The 20,394-nt window shown below is 27.6% G+C and overlaps 1 protein-coding gene across 6 annotated transcripts in view; it reads left to right on the top strand.

The window, feature by feature from the left end:
• The window catches only part of LOC129981562 (mucin-17-like), a 307,915-nt gene that overhangs the window by 28,337 nt on the left and 259,184 nt on the right, over window positions 1-20,394 (top strand). For 5 of the 6 annotated variants that reach the window (XM_056092446.1, XM_056092454.1, XM_056092453.1 and 2 more), the window contains exon 1: window positions 7,732-7,900. The exons of the other annotated variant lie outside the window; for it this stretch is intronic. In XM_056092446.1, the coding sequence (XP_055948421.1) occupies window positions 7,821-7,900 (80 nt within the window). In that variant the 5' untranslated portion in view covers window positions 7,732-7,820. Of the gene's footprint in view, window positions 1-7,731; window positions 7,901-20,394 lie in introns of those variants that run through there. 6 annotated transcript variants of the gene reach the window in all.

Below are 20,394 nucleotides of genomic sequence, written 5' to 3'. Positions count from 1 at the left end.
TTTGTCTTTTTTTTTTCACGATGATCTTGATTTGTTTATAATGATATAAGTTCTATTTAGTAAAATAAATCTAGCTTAAATAACAAGTTTTCTATGTTTTTTTAAAAAAAGACAAATTAATCTTATAATCAAACTTATATGATGATTTTCAAAGGGAAAAAACACATTTCTTCACAATTCATTGATAACTTCTCCTCACACGTTGTTGAACTGATTATGGTCCAATGCTATGCAGTGATATTGTGTCCTTTTTCGTTCTGCGAAAACACGCATTCGATTAAAAAAAAAAAAAAAAAAAAGAGGACTTTACACAGTTATTGTGTTGAGGCATGGGTGAATCTGATTATATACATGAAAAACGTTTTGAATGGAATTTGGTTGAAATAGAACATAATAGAACAAAAATGGAAAAAGAATTTGGTTGAAATAGAACAAACATATGTAAATGAGCAGATTCAGGCCTGGAATCAATATGATAAGAAATAGCATGGAATAAATAATAATTTATTAACTTTAAAAAGATGTAACAATGCGTAATTATTTATCATGATATAAAACTGCATCATGCAGAAAAATATTTTCAGATTTAAAACTGGTTCGAATCACGATTTCCAGAGTTTAAATTTTTGGAAAAAAGTTACCTTCTGTAATTTATCAATATAGGATCATTATTTAATCATATGAACGTAAATAATCCGATGCATCTGCTATATAAAAGAAATTTGCTGGCTCAAACATGTAAGGAAACACTCGGAAAGTTTTTAAAGAAATTATTAATAAGTTTTAAAATACTTATTGGCTCAAGTAATTATTTACATTTAAACCATATATATATAGACTTAGATACCAGGCCATTTGATCTACAACTACTAAATTTGGCGCTTTTATATCTTAGAAGGTGGGAATGTGCACCTCGAAGTGAGTTTTGGAAAATTCAATTAGAGTTTTAATTAATTAAAATTAAGTTGAATTTTGGCTTTTTTCCGCGATAACTTTTGAATAATTATCTCTACTAATAATAAAATAGAAAGTGTGTACGTATGTTGGCACATCAGACCGTTTGACCTGCAGCTACCAAATATTGCAGTTTTATACTTTGGAGAGTAGGAATGTGTACCTTGGAATGAGTTTTTTGAAATTTTAATTAGAATTTTAATTAATTAAAAATTAAGGAGGATTTTTCCAATAAACATGTCATACCAGAGAACACCTTGCATGACACTGACGTACAATAGTCATGTAATATCAACTGTTAGCGTGAGTTTAGCATTTTTATTGAATCTATCGTGTGATTTTTGGCGTTTTTTGGCGATTAATTCCTAGCATACGGTAAATAATAATCGAATCTCCAATTTGTGCTTTAAACACGTTTCTCTCAATCGATTGAAACAAAGATATGGCACAAAATTTATACCTAATTTGGCATATTTAAGTCACTGCAATTTTGAGTTATCGCGTTTATATGCTTCTAAAAATACAGACTGATAGATAGTAAATCCCTTGTTGGATTTGGCTCAAACTTTGAAAGGAGTCTATAAGATAGACGTAAATCTGTGTACCGAATTTTATCTATTTAGCTCTCTTCGTTTTGTAGTTATCATATTAACTTATATTCGAACAGCCGGACAGATAGAATTCCTATGAATGGATTTGGCGCAAAATTTGATAGATATCTACAAATTTGGTGTAAAAACTATATACCACATTTCAATCGTGTAGCTCAAAGATTTTTTGAGTTATCTTTGTCACAGAAAGACAGAGGACATTTTCCAAAAATGCATTTTTAGTAGAGAGGTCTAAATTATGAAGATTCGTCAAAAACTCGAATTCATTTTTTTATGATTACTATACCTTCTCTATACTACATATATGAGAAAGTACAAAGAAATCAGTTAAGAGACTTTCCTCGGCATCACTTTGAATGTGATGCCCACATATTATTTAGAATGCTATTCAATTACTAAATCTCCAGCATTATTTCCTGCCTTGTGATTTCCATTTAAAAGGATTCTAAAAGAAGACGCTAAGAATAAAAATTTTCCCGCCGAGGATTATCGCCAGCGGAGCGAAACCTAAGTGTGATTCTTCGTCGCTTGCCTTATTTTACTACCTCCGGTGCAGACTTCGTTTAATTTTTTTTTCCCACTAGATTTTTTTATACGTGAAGTTTGGGAAATGCTTCATAAAATTGAAGAAGATTGCACAAAAGCGAGGGACATGATTGAGAAAAACAGGATTGCATTAGTTTCCCGACACTCTGCTCACGGTTTTTATGACATCTTGACTCGTAACTATTATCTGCTGTGGTTTCTTTTTCTATTCTTATTTTTGTAAAAATTTATTTCAACCCAAACTCGTAATTTTGAAATATAAAGCACATAAAAACTTTTAATGCTGAGAAGTGTTATTTTAAGTATAAAATTTATGAGCAGTTTTTGTGTAGTTTGTAAGAACTGTGTATTGTGGTAAGACACATTTTTTTTGTTAATTGTTCTTTGCTTTGTACCATTCCAAAAGTCGCTTTGATGTAAGTTTGCGCTCCAATAAATTAAATTTTTTGTGTCCAACTATATGTATCAACACTATAGTAAAGTTTTATAATTATTATTTTTCAAATAAATCTTTTTTCTGTCGCTCTAACAATATAAAAAGTTATTTATTTTCAACACTTGAAGGCAAAAAGGTTTAATTCCCGTGGAAAAACAATTCGCCAAGTCATAGGAAAATGCTTAACATTGGTCTTAAATTCTAGGTTTTATAATTGAATTTATGTGTTTAGAGAACCGAAAATACCATTTCATCAAATTACTTATTTTGCTCAAATCTATAAAGATTTTCTCGAACGATCACATTCCATTCGAGTCTTCCAACGAGATTTAGAACCTGATGAGATAACAACGCCAAGATACATCCAGTGAATACCAAATTCACCAACTGAGGCTGGGAATTCTCTGAGGATTAGTTTTTCCAAAGCAATAGATGGCCGTCAATTCTCTATGTCAGGGATTCAAAACGTTTACAAAATGGCGTTCGTATGCCTCTGACAGAGACAAAGTAATGTTAGTAGTGGAGGAAAAAGACATAAGTTATTTTAATGAAAAAATAAAATTACAGAATTTTATTTTTCTAATTTCATAAGAAAAGTTAAAATGATGCAAGTCCGAAAATTGTCTGTGTAATAATGAAATTAGTTTAGTTATATTAACATCCCGCTTTAGCCCATTCGATATGGCACATTTTTTTTTGGAGCCTTAACGAACCTCAGAAGCTGAAATTCCATAGTAATTGATACTTGTAATCCAATATCACATATTGTGTGCTGTCTTTTTTTTTTGGGGGGGGGGTATCAGAAATCTTTTGCTCACATAGTGTGGAATCCTTCTTGAATGGGTTAAAGCAAGATTAAAGCTGTGTTCGGATGATCTCAGAATTTTTAACCACGATCAGATGATGAGGACGATACCTGAGCTAGCAACTTCTCTCTCCAAACTTCCGCACCATATCAGCAGTTGTTTAGCCGTGGGTGAATAGAGCCAAGAATTTAGTTTTCAAACTGCAAGTTCATTTATTAAATACCTTTCATGAACACAGAATTTGGGGGGGGGGAAGGATACTTTTCCTATGGATAATTAATATTAAATATCGGTGTGAATATGACATAGTTCCAGACGTAAGATTATACTTGCCTTTATTTGAACTTAATTTTGTAGACTCCATTTCTATAAAACAAGCTCAGAAGTGCATTGAAATTCTCTTTCATTTGAATAGCCGATAATTACGATGTGCAATTGTTAAGTTGCAACATAAGGTATTCAAAATTATTTCAAAATGGTTTTCATTTTTAGATGTGGAATTAGTATTATTATAAATTAGCGAGAGTTATCCTCCTGCAGCTTTCTCACATAATCTCTAATATATATACTTATGCATATATATGTAACAAATTCGAATCCTGTCGGCTTTTTAATATGTAATATTATTTGTTGTGAAGCATGATGCAGTTTGAAGACAGTGAAGAGATTCCTTTTACATTTTAAAATTCTTTTTAATATCCATCGGGAAAGCGTAATTATTTACAAGCAGAGACGCGGACAAGACGTCCGCCACAGCGCAGACAAAAGCCAGAGTGGGGAAAAAAGGGCCGAAATAAATTATCCCTCGCCTTATATAACCTTAGATTTTGACAGGGAAAATATTTCTTCACAGTGCCAATATATTAATAAGATTCTGATAGGGATTTCTGACGTATGTCAATCACGTGTAAGGGAAACACAGGGATCTTTTAAGAAAGAATGTGCTTACTGGACATTTTTTACCCCTTCACGCCGAGCGTGTGAAAATATCGGCGTTTAGCTGACTAAGCAATTTTATAAAGCTCATCTTGAATTAATTAAGCAGAGAAAGTGGAATTGTATCAAGAAATAAGAGAATATTTTTAGAATGAAGTTACTATGAGCTAAATTAAGATAAAATCTTATAAATTAATTAAATTGAAATTAAGAGTTTAAAATATCATTACATATATATATATATATATATATATATATTATACTACATGCTAATATATATACTATACTCTAATATATATACTACATGTCATTCGCGAACAATAGTTATGAAAGAACGTATTAGCAAGTGATCTCTGGCTATGCGCTTAATATACAAGTACCATAAAACCTGTTTAATTGTTAATGTTTGTTTGTTAATTTGATAAAAAAATTAATAAATAAAGAACAAAGAGCTCTTCCTTACTTTTGGTTCAGTCAAATGTCGAGTTTAACCTGCAGAAGGCTTAAACCGTCAGCAGAAACTTAAACTGAAGAAAAAAAAGGATGGAGTTAGAATTATAAACTGGGTTCATGTATAGACTAATTTCATCAGAAATATAATTCGAAACTATAATTTGTTCCTAATTTCTTTACTCTAACATTTTTATTCTATTTTCCTTTCACCAATTTTATAACGAATTCCATGAAATTAAAATATACTGTTTCAAACAATATTAAGATACATTCTCCAAAGTATAAGAAAACAATGAGAGTTTAAAAAGTCTTACAAGTTTTTCCTTTTAGTTCTAACAATAAACTGTCGTTATCTTAAGTCCTTTATAAAGCGAGAGATTGTTGTTTATATGTCGAGCTCTAATTAACTCCTGTATTTTAAACAGATCTGAAATTCAGCAACAACTATTTATTCCGAGCCAACGCGTCCGTAATGAGAATTCAGAGCTCAATAACACTGCACAGGAGAGATAGGCTAGCTTTACGAGCGTGTTTTAACTTTCGACTTCTTTAAGATATGCAAGATAATACAACAACAAAACCGTGATTCGAAGTGTTTCGTGAGATAAGAAACTTAAATGCATTGCTGAGATTAAGAAATTCATGAATGAATTATGCTGTAAATGTAACAATCAAACATGTATATTTATAGTTGAATAAATTTAAAATTTTCTAATTTGCCAATTCGTATTTCATTGTATGTATTGCTTGAGATAAAAATAAAATTACCATCCGATACCTACTCATATTTTGTTCGAATGTAGCACAGTGATTCTCAACCTTGTAGACTTACAATCCCACTTTCTGTATTCTTACTGGCTTAAAATATCCTTTCAGGGGATTTTTGCTCAGTTTTACTCCACTTCTGATTTCTAGAATTTTAAATAAGTGGCATCAAAATTCGTAGTGTTATTAGTTCGCACATACCTATTTGTATGGATGATATCTTACTTTTAATTCTTGGCTTGCTTTTAATGTTTTAATTTAATTCATCTTATTTTTTAATAATTTTTGTGTTTTAAATAACTGTGAACAAAATAACTCAAAGCCACTTTAAGCTAAACGGATGAAATTTGGTATTTTAAATTACTTCCAAATTTGTAAATTTGCAGATTTCTATCAAATTTTCAACGAAATCCATTCATAAGAAGTCGGTCTGTCTGGCTGTTCGAGTACAAGCAAACTCAATACTTACAAAAAGCAAAGAGCTTGATAGATTAAATTTGGTACAAATGTTTAATATTTAAAATATAATTGAACCAAACCTATCAAATTTTTGACCGTATGACGGTCTACACTTTTTTATGCATGTTTGTACAATAACTAGTGATTTAAATCAATGAAATTCAGTATGTTATTTTGTGACTACAACTGTAGTTCCTTGTCAAATTTCGGTTTCAATCGGTCTGAAAAAAGTAATAGATTCTTTAAAAATGCTATATTCAAGCCAAAGATCTATGTTTCATAACTACTGTTCGCCACTGCCAAGCAAGGCTTTCGCGACCTTACCCCAAATCCTCAATTTAATGCGGATTAAGGAAGACAAGGCCTTTATTGAAGAGTATTCGAGAAAATCTCACAAAGATCACTTTGGATTTACTACGACAAGCGGAAACGAACTTTGATCAAAAGTATGCAAAGAAGCATACGAAAAACACAAAGCATTAAATAAAACATTTTCTATCTTGAAATTTTGGTTTTGAGTGCATTGAGTCATCATTATGGCCTATTATGTGCCAAATTTTATGGCTGTAAACATGATAGATTTATCTTGACATCGGAGGTATATACAGAAACACTTCCTTTTATAAATAAAATTGGAAATTATAGGGTCTTTTTGGCTTTTTTATGCAAATTTTTCATTAATTAAAAAACAATAAATTATCTTATATTGAAATAAGTGATAAATAATAATAATCAATTTATTAATTAGGAAGTCAAATTTATTTATATTTATTTTATGTTCGTAAAAAACGTTACATTTAACTTAATTATTTAAGTTTAATACTGATTGCTGATGGACAAGTGAATTTGCTCAGGTATTGTCACCATATAGGCACTGTCCAACTCAAGTAAAAAATATGGAGGGAAGGGGGGGGGGGAGTGATGAGAGTCTGATATTTCAAATTTTCCAGGCAAAGAAAAATAAATTTTAGATGTGTCGTTTTTCTGCAGCTGTCTAGTAATTGAACGTTTAATCCTGATAACATTTTATCGCTATTTTCGTTTTTCAAACAAATGTCATGAAACATTGGGTTGAGACTTTACCACTAGGCTGCGGTGGCCTGGTTGTAAGGTCTAGACTACTGGGTCGCAAAGTTTAAGGTACGAAACCCGATTCCATTGAAGAACCACTATATAAGAAGAACTACTATGAAGGAAGGGTATACTAATTGCAAAATTTCTATGTCAGGGGCACATTAAATCCGTCCCAACTAAATGTTCCTCCCATTGGTGTTGTGCAGAAGTTTGGAGAAGGGTCTCCAGTTTAGTCTATCATCTAATAGTTCCCTCATCATCTAACAGTGATTCAAAATCAGAAAGGCCGCCCCAATATAACCATAGTATTGCTACAAGCCGGGGCATTAATATAATTAAACATAAAACTGCGTCCCCTAAGCTAAAAGTTGATGCTATAAAACCTTACAATCACAAAAAAATATAAGTGTCTCCTTGTTTTTATACCTGAATTCTTCAAATAAAAATTTACGAATGACATTAAACCTCTCAATTCCTGAGAACATGCGAAACGCATGTTTGGACAAATAGGGTTCTCGCGCCATAGAAATACAGCTCATTCACTCCAAACACAAGGAGTGTTTAGCAAAAGCAAACAAAAGAGAACTTCTCCGCCGAGCTCTGTTATTTCTGTCCGTCCTTTTTTGATTAAGTAATTGGTCCTCGGACACTCTCTCTGAGTGAGTGCAGAGGCAGTAGTCTTCGCTCGCGTCAAATCGTTCGGTGTGTGTCTGAGTGTGTGCCAAGGAAGGAGATGGGAGCAACGAAAGTGTGACAGTTAGTGAATAGTTAGTTCGTCTCATGGAGAAACGACGGTCATTGTCTGGGTCTCCCCCAGACCCCCTTCGGAGGGCCAGCAGTCGGCGGTCTCTTAGAATGAGGTAAGATTTCACGCGCTTTCGAGAATGTAGGTACCGAATCGATTGATTTCATTAGCAAGACTTTTCTGTAGGTTCAAGGTCGTCTTATCCATGGGATAAACAGAATTGTGACCTAAAGATGCCTGAAAATTTGCTAGACTGATTTTATTTTAATTTTGGACAAAACAAATATAGTTTTGAACATATAAATCTATTAAATAAAGCACAAATTACTTTTTTGTGTTTTATTATATTAATTCTAAAACTTGTAAGCGATGAAAAGTTGTAGCAATTTTTTTTATTATTATTACATATTAAATAAGCCGGGTATATATAATAAATTTAAGCTTTCTTTCAAATTTTTTTAATTAATTGTTTTGAAATTTATGTTAATTTATTTTAATTATCACCAAGTCAGACATACAATATCCATTTAAAGCATTGCTTTCCTGTAAGAGCCAATGAAAACACATTGCTTCTGAGTAACCATGCGAAATAAAGGGTTAATATTAAGCACGTATTTGATCACAGATGGCAGGAGATAACTTACAAAATCTTATTTTGAAAATGCAAAATTATAAGCTGGTGAACAGAGATTAGGTGGGTTTTTTCGTGTCCTCAATTTTACGTAGACATTTTCGCTGGGCCATAAGCATTCATACACTTAGTTTCTATTTGAATATACTTACATATACTTTTATGATTTATTATATTAATTATTGCATATACTTTATAATATTAATTATTGCATATACTTTATAATATTAATTATTGCATATACTTTATAATATTAATTATTGCATATACTTTATAATATTAATTATTATATCAGGTTTCTTTATCTTGATATATTGTTACTCCTCTTAAAGGGTGCCAAATTAACACAAAGCACTCTAATTTTTTAAGATAGCCTTGCCTATATGCACTCCAAAAATATTGTCAACCGTCATGTAATGCTGTATTCTTTATAATATGTTTTCGGTATAAGACATTTCAGAAAGTGTGACAGCCCTGCTCTACCATGGTATTCTGACAACAAGAGTTTCATACTGAACGATTAGAAGAATTTGTTTTCATATAACTTCAATTTCCCCGTTTGATTATATTAAATATTTAATTTCTGTCTGCATTGTTTTAATCCTTTATATCCAGAATTAATTTACCAGTAACTTTTTTATTTTATTCTTGCCTTAGCCGCAATGGTTTGATACATAATAATCCCAGACAAAGGAGTAAGAAATTTTAATTAATTGAAATAATTTAATTAAAAATTTAATTTTTCACTTTAGCTGTCACATATTGCTTATGATCTAAAATGCATTATTGGTGTACTTGAGTATATCGTCAGCAAAAACGATCATATTAGGAAAATACAAGTACGATTAAAGCGATTATTCTGCCAGGATACAAAAGATTTAAATAGTATACAGAGAGATTAATCAGTTATAGGTGGGTTAAATGTGAAAAATTCTTCATCCAACCAGAATGTTTCACATATCATAGTGTTTCTGAAATTGTAGATCGAGATTCTAAAGGAATCAATATTCGTTCCATTAAGCCTTGAAGAACCTAAAATCATCTAATTATAAATGAAACTTTTCAATACATTATCCTATTTAAGCATATTTAGCTAATGCTTTTTATTTTATCATTCATTAAAGCACACTGGCTTTTTAACTTATCTGTTTTTGCTATAAGAAAATCCTGATATGCAAAGAAAACAATCTTGAAAAATTCTAATCTAAACAATCGTGAAAAATTAATATTTGTTTTTTTTTTAATTTTTAAAACGAAGGTAATTAAAAAATTCTTGATGATCTAGATTTATTGACCTCTCCTCTACAAAAATCAAGTATTAATTCGTATTGAAAACTACTAACATACCTTGAAGTCATATAGTGCATAGTAAATGCTTAAAATTGCCGGTTTTAAGAAGAAAAAAATGATAATTAATTAATGAGTTTTATTTATTAGTCAGAATAACAAAGTCAGATATTCGATGACCTTGTTTAAAGTGTATAACACGAATTTTATTTAAGTAAAGAACGGAAAGCACTTTTTTATTTTTAAGATATTTTACACACGAAACTAATTAAATCATTTAGAAAATTAAATTCTGAATTAAATTTCTAAAAATAATGATTATTTAGAGACCTGCACAGACTAATTACTGACCATTTTGCTTCACATATTCCCTCAATTTATTTTATTGTTTATGATATACGACATCTATGGCACAATTTTACAAACATTTTTGAAGGCAATTTTTAACACAATTAAATGATTGATTGTGTCATATACTTGAGGAAATAATCCTGAAGCTTTTTTATAAAATTTTTAATTCTTTTTCTAGCCATTAATTTAATATTTAATAGAGCATGAACTTTTATACAAAGCGTCATCATGTTTGAGTTTGATGTTTTACAACGGAATTTTCTAAAATAAAAACAATCGATTCAACAGTTTAAAACTAGATATGTATTATTTTTCCGACACGAAAAATATTTAAATTAAGCCTGTCTTAGCTGATTGATTGAAGCGTTGTAACAGAAAGGAATAATCTAAGCACTTGAATAATTAGTAGTAGAATTACAAAAATACATTTTATCAATCAAGTTTTTAAAAGAACTTCAAGAACTTTCAATTCTTACAAACAGTTTCAAGAACTTCTGAAACATTATTTCTTTTTTATTTGAATTTGCTTCCTTGGAAATTAAATAAAATATCGTTTGGATTGTTTAATTTAATTTGATTTGATTGCAAATCTTTTTTGCTAGTTTATATTAAGGGGTTTTAATAATAATTGAATTTAAATTATATAATGACATTCTATTGTTAAAATTATTTAATTGTTAATTGGTTTATAATAAATGCATTTCATTGATTTATGTTGATGTTATAATATTTATCGTTTAGTGACGTTGACGCATTCACCTAAAGTTTCTTTTATGCTAGAAAAGCAAAAAATTTCAATCCACAAAAAAAAAAAAAAAAAAAAAAAAATTAGATAGGACGGTTCTAGTTAATTTCATCAGGATTAGATTCTACTAGAAATGATTTAAGGCGGTCATAAAATGATTAGTCTAGATTAAAATGATAACTGTGTATAAAAAAGACATAGGGAATCATAATAAATTCTTATATATTAACAGTAAGTATGATACTAAAAAAGTAATATTAGTAATATATTTGTTGCGATATGATTATGCTTTGTCAAAGAATAAAAATAGTATAGCATGCCTAAGATTTTGGATTATACAGCTGTTTCGTATATAACATATTAACTTAATAGCTTTATATAAAGACATTATTAACTTATAACATTTTAACCAATTAATGAACTGCTTAATAAGATTAGAATTTTACTTCTGTTTCGCATATAACATAATGCTTTTAACTTGCCTGCATAACTTAATACCTTTATATTAATTAAGACATGCATATTAACTTATAACATGTTAACCAATTAATTAACGGTTTAATAAGATTAGAATTTTTCTGCTGTTTCGGATATAACATATTAAGTTAATGCCTTTACATAAAGACATGTATATTAACTTATAACATATTAATCAATTAATTAAATGCTTCTTAAGATAAGAATTTTACTGCTCTTTCGATATAACAGAATAACTTAATGCCTTTACATAAAAACATGCATATAACATTTTAACCAATTAATGAACTGCTTAATAAGTTTAGAATTTTATTGCTATTTCCTATATAACATATTAATTTAATGCCTTTATATAAAGATATGCATATTAGCTTATAACATATTAACCATTTAATTAACTGCTTAATAAGATTAGAATTTTACTGTTGTTTCGTATATAACATATGAACTTAATGCTTTTATGTAAAAATATGCATATTATAACATATTAACCAATTAATTAACTACTTGAAAAGATAAGAATTTTACTGCTGCTTCGTATATAACATATTAACTTAATGCCTTTATAAAAATATACGCATATTAACTTATAATGTATTAACCAGTTAGTTAACTGCTTAATAAATAATGCTATGAGCAAAAGTATTCCGTTCAGCGAAGTCCAGTGAAGATATATGTATTATTCAGATCATCAAAAATATTTATTGTCCAGAATTTTTTTTCTGCATGTGGCTTTAGAATCAAAATGTCATATACATCTTGTTATATACCATTCCGATTACAAGACAATATTCTTGATTAATAAAATGATTAATTTTGAAAATTAGCTGAAGTTTGAAACCATTTTGCTTCAGTCATTAATATTTCTTTTATAAGTATATAATGAAAACGAAATTGCTTGTGCAATAGATATTATTTTTTGTTTCGAGAATTTTTACTTTTGGCGTGACGACAATTATTATTTTCTTTTTAATAGCTTTGTAGTTCATGAGTGATAATTGTAGTTCTAGATATTTATCTTAGTGCTTGTATGCTCATTCTAATTAATTTTACATGTCAGAATGGAGCTTTTTTTGTGTGATAGAATTTTTTACTTGACATTAAGCCATTTACAAGGCAAAGCCCCTCCCTTGAATATGGCAACCGTTCATGCTGTTTATTTTAAGCATATCAAGAATTCGTCAGTTTTATTTTGGAGCCGAAACCATGAAATAAGCACATGATTTGAGCACTATAATTTTTACATGATTTCAGCAAACAAATGAAAAAGCAAAAATAAATTAATTACATAAAATAGCACAATTATATAATATGTTCTTTAAAATAATATCTTTGATACAACCTATTTTGTTAATCTCTGTTTATAAGTTGGTATTTGTTTATTTTAGATTAAATAATTCTTATATCAATCCTTTGACAGTTTAGATTTATCTACTATTAAATTATTGAACTGATGTTATTTGAGGAGAGCGATACCGTTTTTATTCAACTAAAACTGTAGAATGTTCATAGATTCTTGTAGAAACTAACAGAATTGGATATAGAAACGAACAAAATTGTAGAGTCTATAATTGAGTTAAATCAATCATTTAATATCAATCAATTAAATCAATCAATCATTTAAACTACCAATAACAAGAATTCAGTTCATTAATGAAATAAAATAAAAATGAATAAAAATAAGATAATTGATAAAACAATAAAGAGATTATTTTTATTCATTAAGATTCCATAAATTTTAATCCCAATTCTAGAATACTTTAGAAAATTACGTTCATTTTCAATTCTTCTTCATCATTTTGTTGACAATTTATATTTTGCTCGAATGAAATCAAGCTTAATTTAAGAAATGGAAAATATTTTTTTTTTACACAAATCTATATAGATATATGCAAGTCTAGTTCTCTTTCTAATCGGATTTCTGAAAACAATAAATCGATTAATTAAATGTTTATTTTCCGAATGAGAACAAACAAAAAATTAAGAAGCCGTTTTTAATTAATTTTTTACTATCACAATTTAATAAAATAAATAGAATTTTATCATAATAAAACGTATAATTAATGCTGCATGCCTGTGCAATAGCGAAAAGTCTTTTCAGGTCATCGCTTAAATAGAATTAAGGAAAATAATTTGATGAATATAAAACAATTAGTTTTTGTTAGCTTTATATAGCTCTTAACCATCCTACCTGCCACCGCAACTATATTGTTACGGGAAATATTATTGGTTTATATTTAAAAATTATTTTTAAAGTATGTGTTACTACTCACGGAAAATGTTATATATTTTTAATTAATTTGATTGTTTACCTGTGTGTATTGGAAGTAACAAACAATTAATCAGACACTTAAAAATATTATATATACAATTCTAATTCTGTCTTTATTCGCACATTGTCCAATAAAGAAAGATATTTAGTGGACAATGTGCGATTATTTACTAATGTGATTTAGTGAACAATTTAATAGTACATTTATTTTAGTATATGTTATCATGGCTGTATTAAAAAATCAGTTTTTAAAAATATTATGTAAATCAAAGAATGAAATACATGGGATTCTAATTTATTTAGTCGAATATGCATTTTTTTTAAAAAATTTAACATACAAAAATTGTTTTTTATACTTGATTTCTAAATGTATCGGGAAAAATATCAAGAATTACGAAATCCAATACAAGCAGTTACAAGTTGGCAGTGTAAAAAATAATTTTTAATAATTTTAAATATTTTTTATTGAAACATTTCAAGAACATTGTTTCGGATGTTTTGGAAATGTATAAAGATAATTGAATGAATTGTTTAACAATAGTAATTATAACACAATAATTTTTGAACATGTGTTCTAAAATTCTGTCCTACATAGATACGAATTCTTAATTTTAGCATCTACTTATAATTACTTTCTTATAGTAAATGCATGAATTCAAAGTTCGACTGTATTATTGCTAATTTCTTAAAAATGATATTCATTAAATTGAAGAATCCTTTTACATGGCATTATGTGCTTTACATTTTTATACGCTACGATTTTCTTAAGTGTAACAGTTGTTTGACATGGCCATAAAATTTTGGTTTGTCATCAATAGCATTATTAACCAGAGATTTCATTCCTTATTTTTTTAAAAATTAATTTTGTGAAAATTCGATGGTTATTTCCTTCGGCTTTTACAAAATATTTTCAGATGAGATTCTAGGATATGAATGTTCAGTACGATATATCCTCGAAGTCTATATTTATGCTCTAAAGTTTCCAGAATTATGGAAACGTTTTGCTTGATAGTGTAATATAGATCTTGAAATCCCGGTTGCCAGTAAAATTATAATGATTCTTGTTTATTAGTCAGAATTTAATTGAAAAGCAATGTAGTTTATAGTTATAATCGATCAAAGTTTATTGAAACATTTCTGTTAATATTTTTGTCATAATGGGTAATTGTTAAATATGTATTTTATTGTTAAATGTATAAATGTTGAATGGGTATAGATTATATATATAACATAGATAAACAGCTTATTTAAAAGAAAAATTGAAATAAATACAACTTTATATATCGTGAAAAATCATTAAATCTGGAAACAAATTAGTAAGAGAAACAATTTCAGTGGAAATTGTTTTTCAGAACATTTAAAAATGATAAATGCATGTAGAAAAACAATTCGTTTTTTTATAAGATAGAATTCATATTCATATATAAAGTTTGTTGAAAAACGTTACCGCTTTTAGAATGCAAAACATGTAAACTCCTTAGTGAGGTTTTATATTGCTACTAAATTGCATTCTGAAGTCCTTTTGTAAATTATATGGCAGAATATGAAGCCTATAAGAAAAGTAACTTTCTAACATCTTTGGCTTTTCCTTAGCAAATAGATTGCACCAAAAATTGCATTTCGTTTTAAAACTAGATCGTTCCTTTGTTTTCTACCATCATTTTAGTCCTAGTAATAACTGTTACTTAACTTCTGAATACTCCATATAAAAAAAATTGACGTAAGAGTAAAATATGGATATTAAACAACCAAATTTACATACATTTAAAGCATAAAGTGTGTTTTAACTTCATAAGTATATTTTGAAGTAAAAGTATAAGAATAAAAAAAAATCTTTAAAAAAGAATTCTTAAACATAAATAAACGTTGAAATATCAAACATTTCTGTTATGCATACTTAAACTGAATGGATTACTGGTTTTTAGATTTTTCTTGATAAATTCGTATTTTTAACATTAATGAGAGTGTATCTTTCATTTACATTAATTATTAAACATTTTTGCAACCTGCTAAAGTAATAGCTTGAATTTCAAATAAAGCTGATGAATGTTCTAAGTTTGCAGCAAGGAAAAACGATTTATTCATTAAAAAAATCTATATTTTAGAAAACATTTTTGAACATCTGAATTGATATTTAAAGTCATATCAAAATTCAAACTATTTTCTTTATAAATTGGCATTAGCCAATGCATTTGCATATTATGTATTAAAATTAAGAGCCGCTACTATTTTATAAAATGGCGCAGAAGAATTTAATTAGTTAAATTTTGTAATTCAAAAGCTATATTTTGTGAATAGAAGTATTTATATTTAAACTCAAATCAGTTTTCTCTCTAATATAATACCGATTCATTAAAGTCATTTTTGGACGGTTCTTTAGGGTAAAAGTCAAATTATTATAGTAACTTTAAGAAGTTTTAACCATTACTTTTTATATTAATATTACTGCATGTATAATGTATTTTACTTGTGGAATAATTCATCACCTGTACAAAATATCGGCATAATAATTTTACAAAAACCATTTCTTAATTTTAAAATTTAACAAGAACTCTATCTTAATTTATAAAATTATTTATTTTATTTGTTTTTTTGTAGAAAGAAATGAAAAATGTATACACTCTTAGAACATTTTCCTTAATTTGAAAATGCCGATCAGTTGTAAGAATCATGTATTGTTTTGAAAAGTATAGGCGTAGTTAAGACATTAAAAACATTGTTATCCTAATGAATATATAATAAACAAAATATTTAATATGGTGGAGCTCAATTTGTTAATTAATTTTTTAAATTGTGTTCATTCCTTACAAAGATCCACATTTGTTTTTGGACACTTAAGTTTTTGAAGCTTACTGTTAAAAAGCATTATCTAGATATTAAAGAATTTACTTCAAAAATTTTCATATAAACCTTTTTTATCCGTAACAAAACATATAGTCTTAAAAAAATAGTTCAATACTTTTTTTTTTGAAAAAAAAATATTGAAAAAGTGTTTAAAAAAATCTCAGATAAGGAAATAAATCTTTGAAAGCTTTGCATTTCTTTTTGATAGACAATATCTTTTGTTATTTATTTTTATTAAAAATGGAAATGTATGTCAAATAATATCGTCTGCATTTTGAAATTGTTTCTACTTCATATAAATTTGTTTACATTTCGATATTTGGAGTGAGCATGGTCGAACACTGTAAAGTTACAACAAATTCCATTAGGAAGTAAACCATAGAACATTTTAAAGAGGTCAAAAACATCAGAACTATAGTAAAACTTGTTAAAGTATGACGTTCATTTGTATTTGCTATTATAAAAAAAATGGAAACTATGTGAAACTGTTAAAAATGCATCCAAATCAGGAGCTCCTCACAAGTTAACTTTCAGTAATCGGAGGTTTATCATGCATAAAATTTATTAAGAAGTGCAGAGAAATTTATTATAGAATTAGAAAAAATATTTTCAATAAAGATAAACCTTGAATAAATCGTATATGAGTTATCAGAACATAAAGACACAACAGTCGAGTTACCAGATAAAAAAAATGAGAGGGAAAAGCCCAATATAGAGCTCAGTACGAAAAAATCGAATGCCAACTGTTAAAGATGGAGGTGGAGGCGTAAAGGTTTGTGGATATTTTGCTGCTTCTGTTATTGGAAACTAGTGAAAAAATCTGGTGTCTGTCCAAAAATTTGGAATTCAGAACACATTCAAATTGTATCAAGATACCATATATACAACCCTAAATTTACGCTTAAGGCAACTGTACAATTGACGTACAGATATCAAAACTCCACTATGTTCTTCGAATTTAAACCCAATTGGAAATGTATAATTTTAAGTTCTTTATACTCCTTTAAAATGTATCATATTCAATTTCTATGGTCAGTTTGGCGTGTATCATGTAAATTTGAGTCCAATATTATATGAAAATGATATGCACAATTTCGATTTTTTTCACACAATCCTGACTTTTAAAAAGTTGTATGCTTAAACCGTAATGAAGTGAAAAAGTATTTGTATATTCCATAAAAACACTGAATTTATTCTAAAATAGACTATATATTTTAAAAATAACAGCGCATTTATAGAGATAACGAAGATATTCTGAAACAGACATTAGATTCAAAAGAATAATTAATCTATTAGAACAAAGAACTGATTCCAAATAGATAGTATATACTTAAAAAGAACTAGTATATTCTATAAAAGCAGTGAAGTGATTCCAAAATTTTCCTTTGCATCCTTCCACGACACATTTATTATTGCAGTATTTTTATTACCTTCACAAACAAAACACTGTATTCACTGATGTGTCAAATAAGATGTCAAAAACGATGCAATCAAAAGTGATGCGTCACCATTCTTGTCTGACAGATTGATAACTATCGAAATGAAAACAAAACATTACATAAAAATAGATGGCGTTTTGTGTCACGTTCATTTAACCTTCGGTTATATTTACATAACATTTGCATTTCTTTTTTTGGTGCTGTGAATGGATCATGGTTAGAATCTTAAAATCCCAGTTGATTGTTGGTTTGTTTATGAATTCAAGCTGTGCTACATGCACATTTTAAATTTTCTTCATAATGCCTCTACGCAAATTTTAACTAAAGAAAAAATATTAAAAAAATGTTGAAATGAAGATTGGGAAAAAATGGGCGAGAATAGACTTTTCAATATGTTTATAACTATTCATCCAAACTTATTTACAAATTTCCAATTTCATCAGTTGCCAGCTTTATTTAGCTACTTTTTCGAATTCTAAATTAAAATCAATTCTGACTTTTCAATGAAAATAACGTTTTATTTTTTGCTAATTAATTTAATTATACATTTAAAAAAATCATTTAACATTAATCATTTATATATTCAAATAAATAATGAATTATTAAATATATAATTATTGCCCTTTTTATTTTGATTTCTTGCGCATTTAATAAAAAAAATTCTTAAATTAGTGCAATATATTGCAAATTATTATTTTAAGGAATTTTTACTCAATTCTAGTATATCTCAGATTTAATGCAGAAAACGATTTGTAAAGTCATTTTCGAAAACCATGCAAAAAAAAAAAAAAACAATCGTAAAATTTTTGTTACGATCAATATAGCTAATTGCATATCATCTAGCATTTTACCACAAGCTGCCTCAAAATGAACAATGACATCATGCCTTTTTTATTTCCGTAAAATAACAAATGAATTACAATATGAAATTGGAGCACCAGATTTGATGAATGCCATGTGAGTATGCACTGAATACATAAAAAAAAATTTATTCATTAAATTCAAGCGTTTTTATTTACTTAAAGAGTTTTTACTTACTTTCAATTTTTTGTTTTAATTGAAAGCTTTTAATTTTTTATAATCGAGATGCTGTCTCATGTAATGGTTTCTTAGATATTTAATATATTATTATTTGATGTATCTCTCTTTGCAAAAGATTAAAATACTTTCATCTCTAATATTTTTAGAATAAAATCTACTTTTGCATACAATATTATAATACACAAAATTAATTTATCGTTTGAAGTGTTTTTCTATTAAAATAAGAATATGAATTGTAACAGACAATTTTTTGAAAACGGCAAGAATTAATTTTCTTCATATCTTATTAATATTGTTATCTAAGTGCTTCAAATTTATTCACAATTTCTGAATTATAAGAAACGTTTTGAGACGATTATTTAATAATAATTTTTTTTTCATTAATGGAAACATGAAAATAATCTAAATTAGTAGTTATTTCTGACAAAAAATTAATCGTCTGCTTTTAAATGTTATGTTTTTTCAGAATTCTTCTAATGTGTTCTGTCAACATTTCTTAGCATGCATCCATATTGTTTTTCAAAAATGAAACAATATTAGCATTAAATGTGAATAGATTAATTAAAATTATCTCAATGATTGTACAAAAGAAAATAATTGTATCATTGAAAAGTTATTTTTTTAAGATTTTAATATCATGTAAAAATAATTTCTGTGAGATATTATTTTTGCAAGATATCGCTGAGAAATGCTAATATCTTGAATGATTTTTAATTAACTTTTGGACACTTTAAAAAGTAGATAGTAATAGTTTCGTAAGCTGCATGTGAGCCATTTTTTTCAAGATTAGATAAAAATTGCTGTTTTTGTTTTTAAAGTTTTTTCACTATATAAATTTCTATATCTCAGTTTCAATAGTACTTGGTTAATTCACTGAAGATGCAGCACTAACAATGATGATGAAATATTTTAATGTTTATTATTTTTATTCTAATTAAACATTTAGATTTATATAGTAGCTTTTTGAAATTGTGTGCTGTTGTAATAAACTGTTCAAAGCAATATTTACGTGAGTTTTTAAAAGTAATTTTGGAAAAGAATTTTTTAAAGAACAAAGCAAAACTTTTTTAATAGGAAAAAAAAAACAGATTGTGTTAAACGTGTAATTAAATAAACTTTAGAATTCTTTTAAAAGTAACATAAGTATTGGTAAAAAGTTTTTGAAAAATAAATATTAAATAATAATAATAAAGGTAGAATACCTTAAAGTCTCAACAAAACATAGCAACGGAGTATTTATAAATTCTAATTAATTTCAAAATTATCTTCAGCTATTGAATTCCTAATTAGATTTTGGAAAATTAATGAAAACAGAATGAATAATTAATATTTCTTATGGAATAAATTACGGCTGAAAGTAAAAACGGCTGAATTTCTTTTAATTTTTAATTTATTGAGCATTTAATTAACTTTTTGCACTTTGAAATGTCAATGCTCTTTTCTGAAATGATAAAAATGCAAGCCCTATTAGCACAAAAATGCTTAACAACGTTGTTACGATATCTTCAAGATATTTTTTGGC

The sequence above is a fragment of the Argiope bruennichi genome, chromosome 8, assembly GCF_947563725.1.
Source record: "Argiope bruennichi chromosome 8, qqArgBrue1.1, whole genome shotgun sequence".
Taxonomy (NCBI): domain Eukaryota; kingdom Metazoa; phylum Arthropoda; class Arachnida; order Araneae; family Araneidae; genus Argiope; species Argiope bruennichi.
Note: the sequence above shows the minus strand (reverse complement) of the source record. Positions and strands in the feature narration are given on the sequence as shown.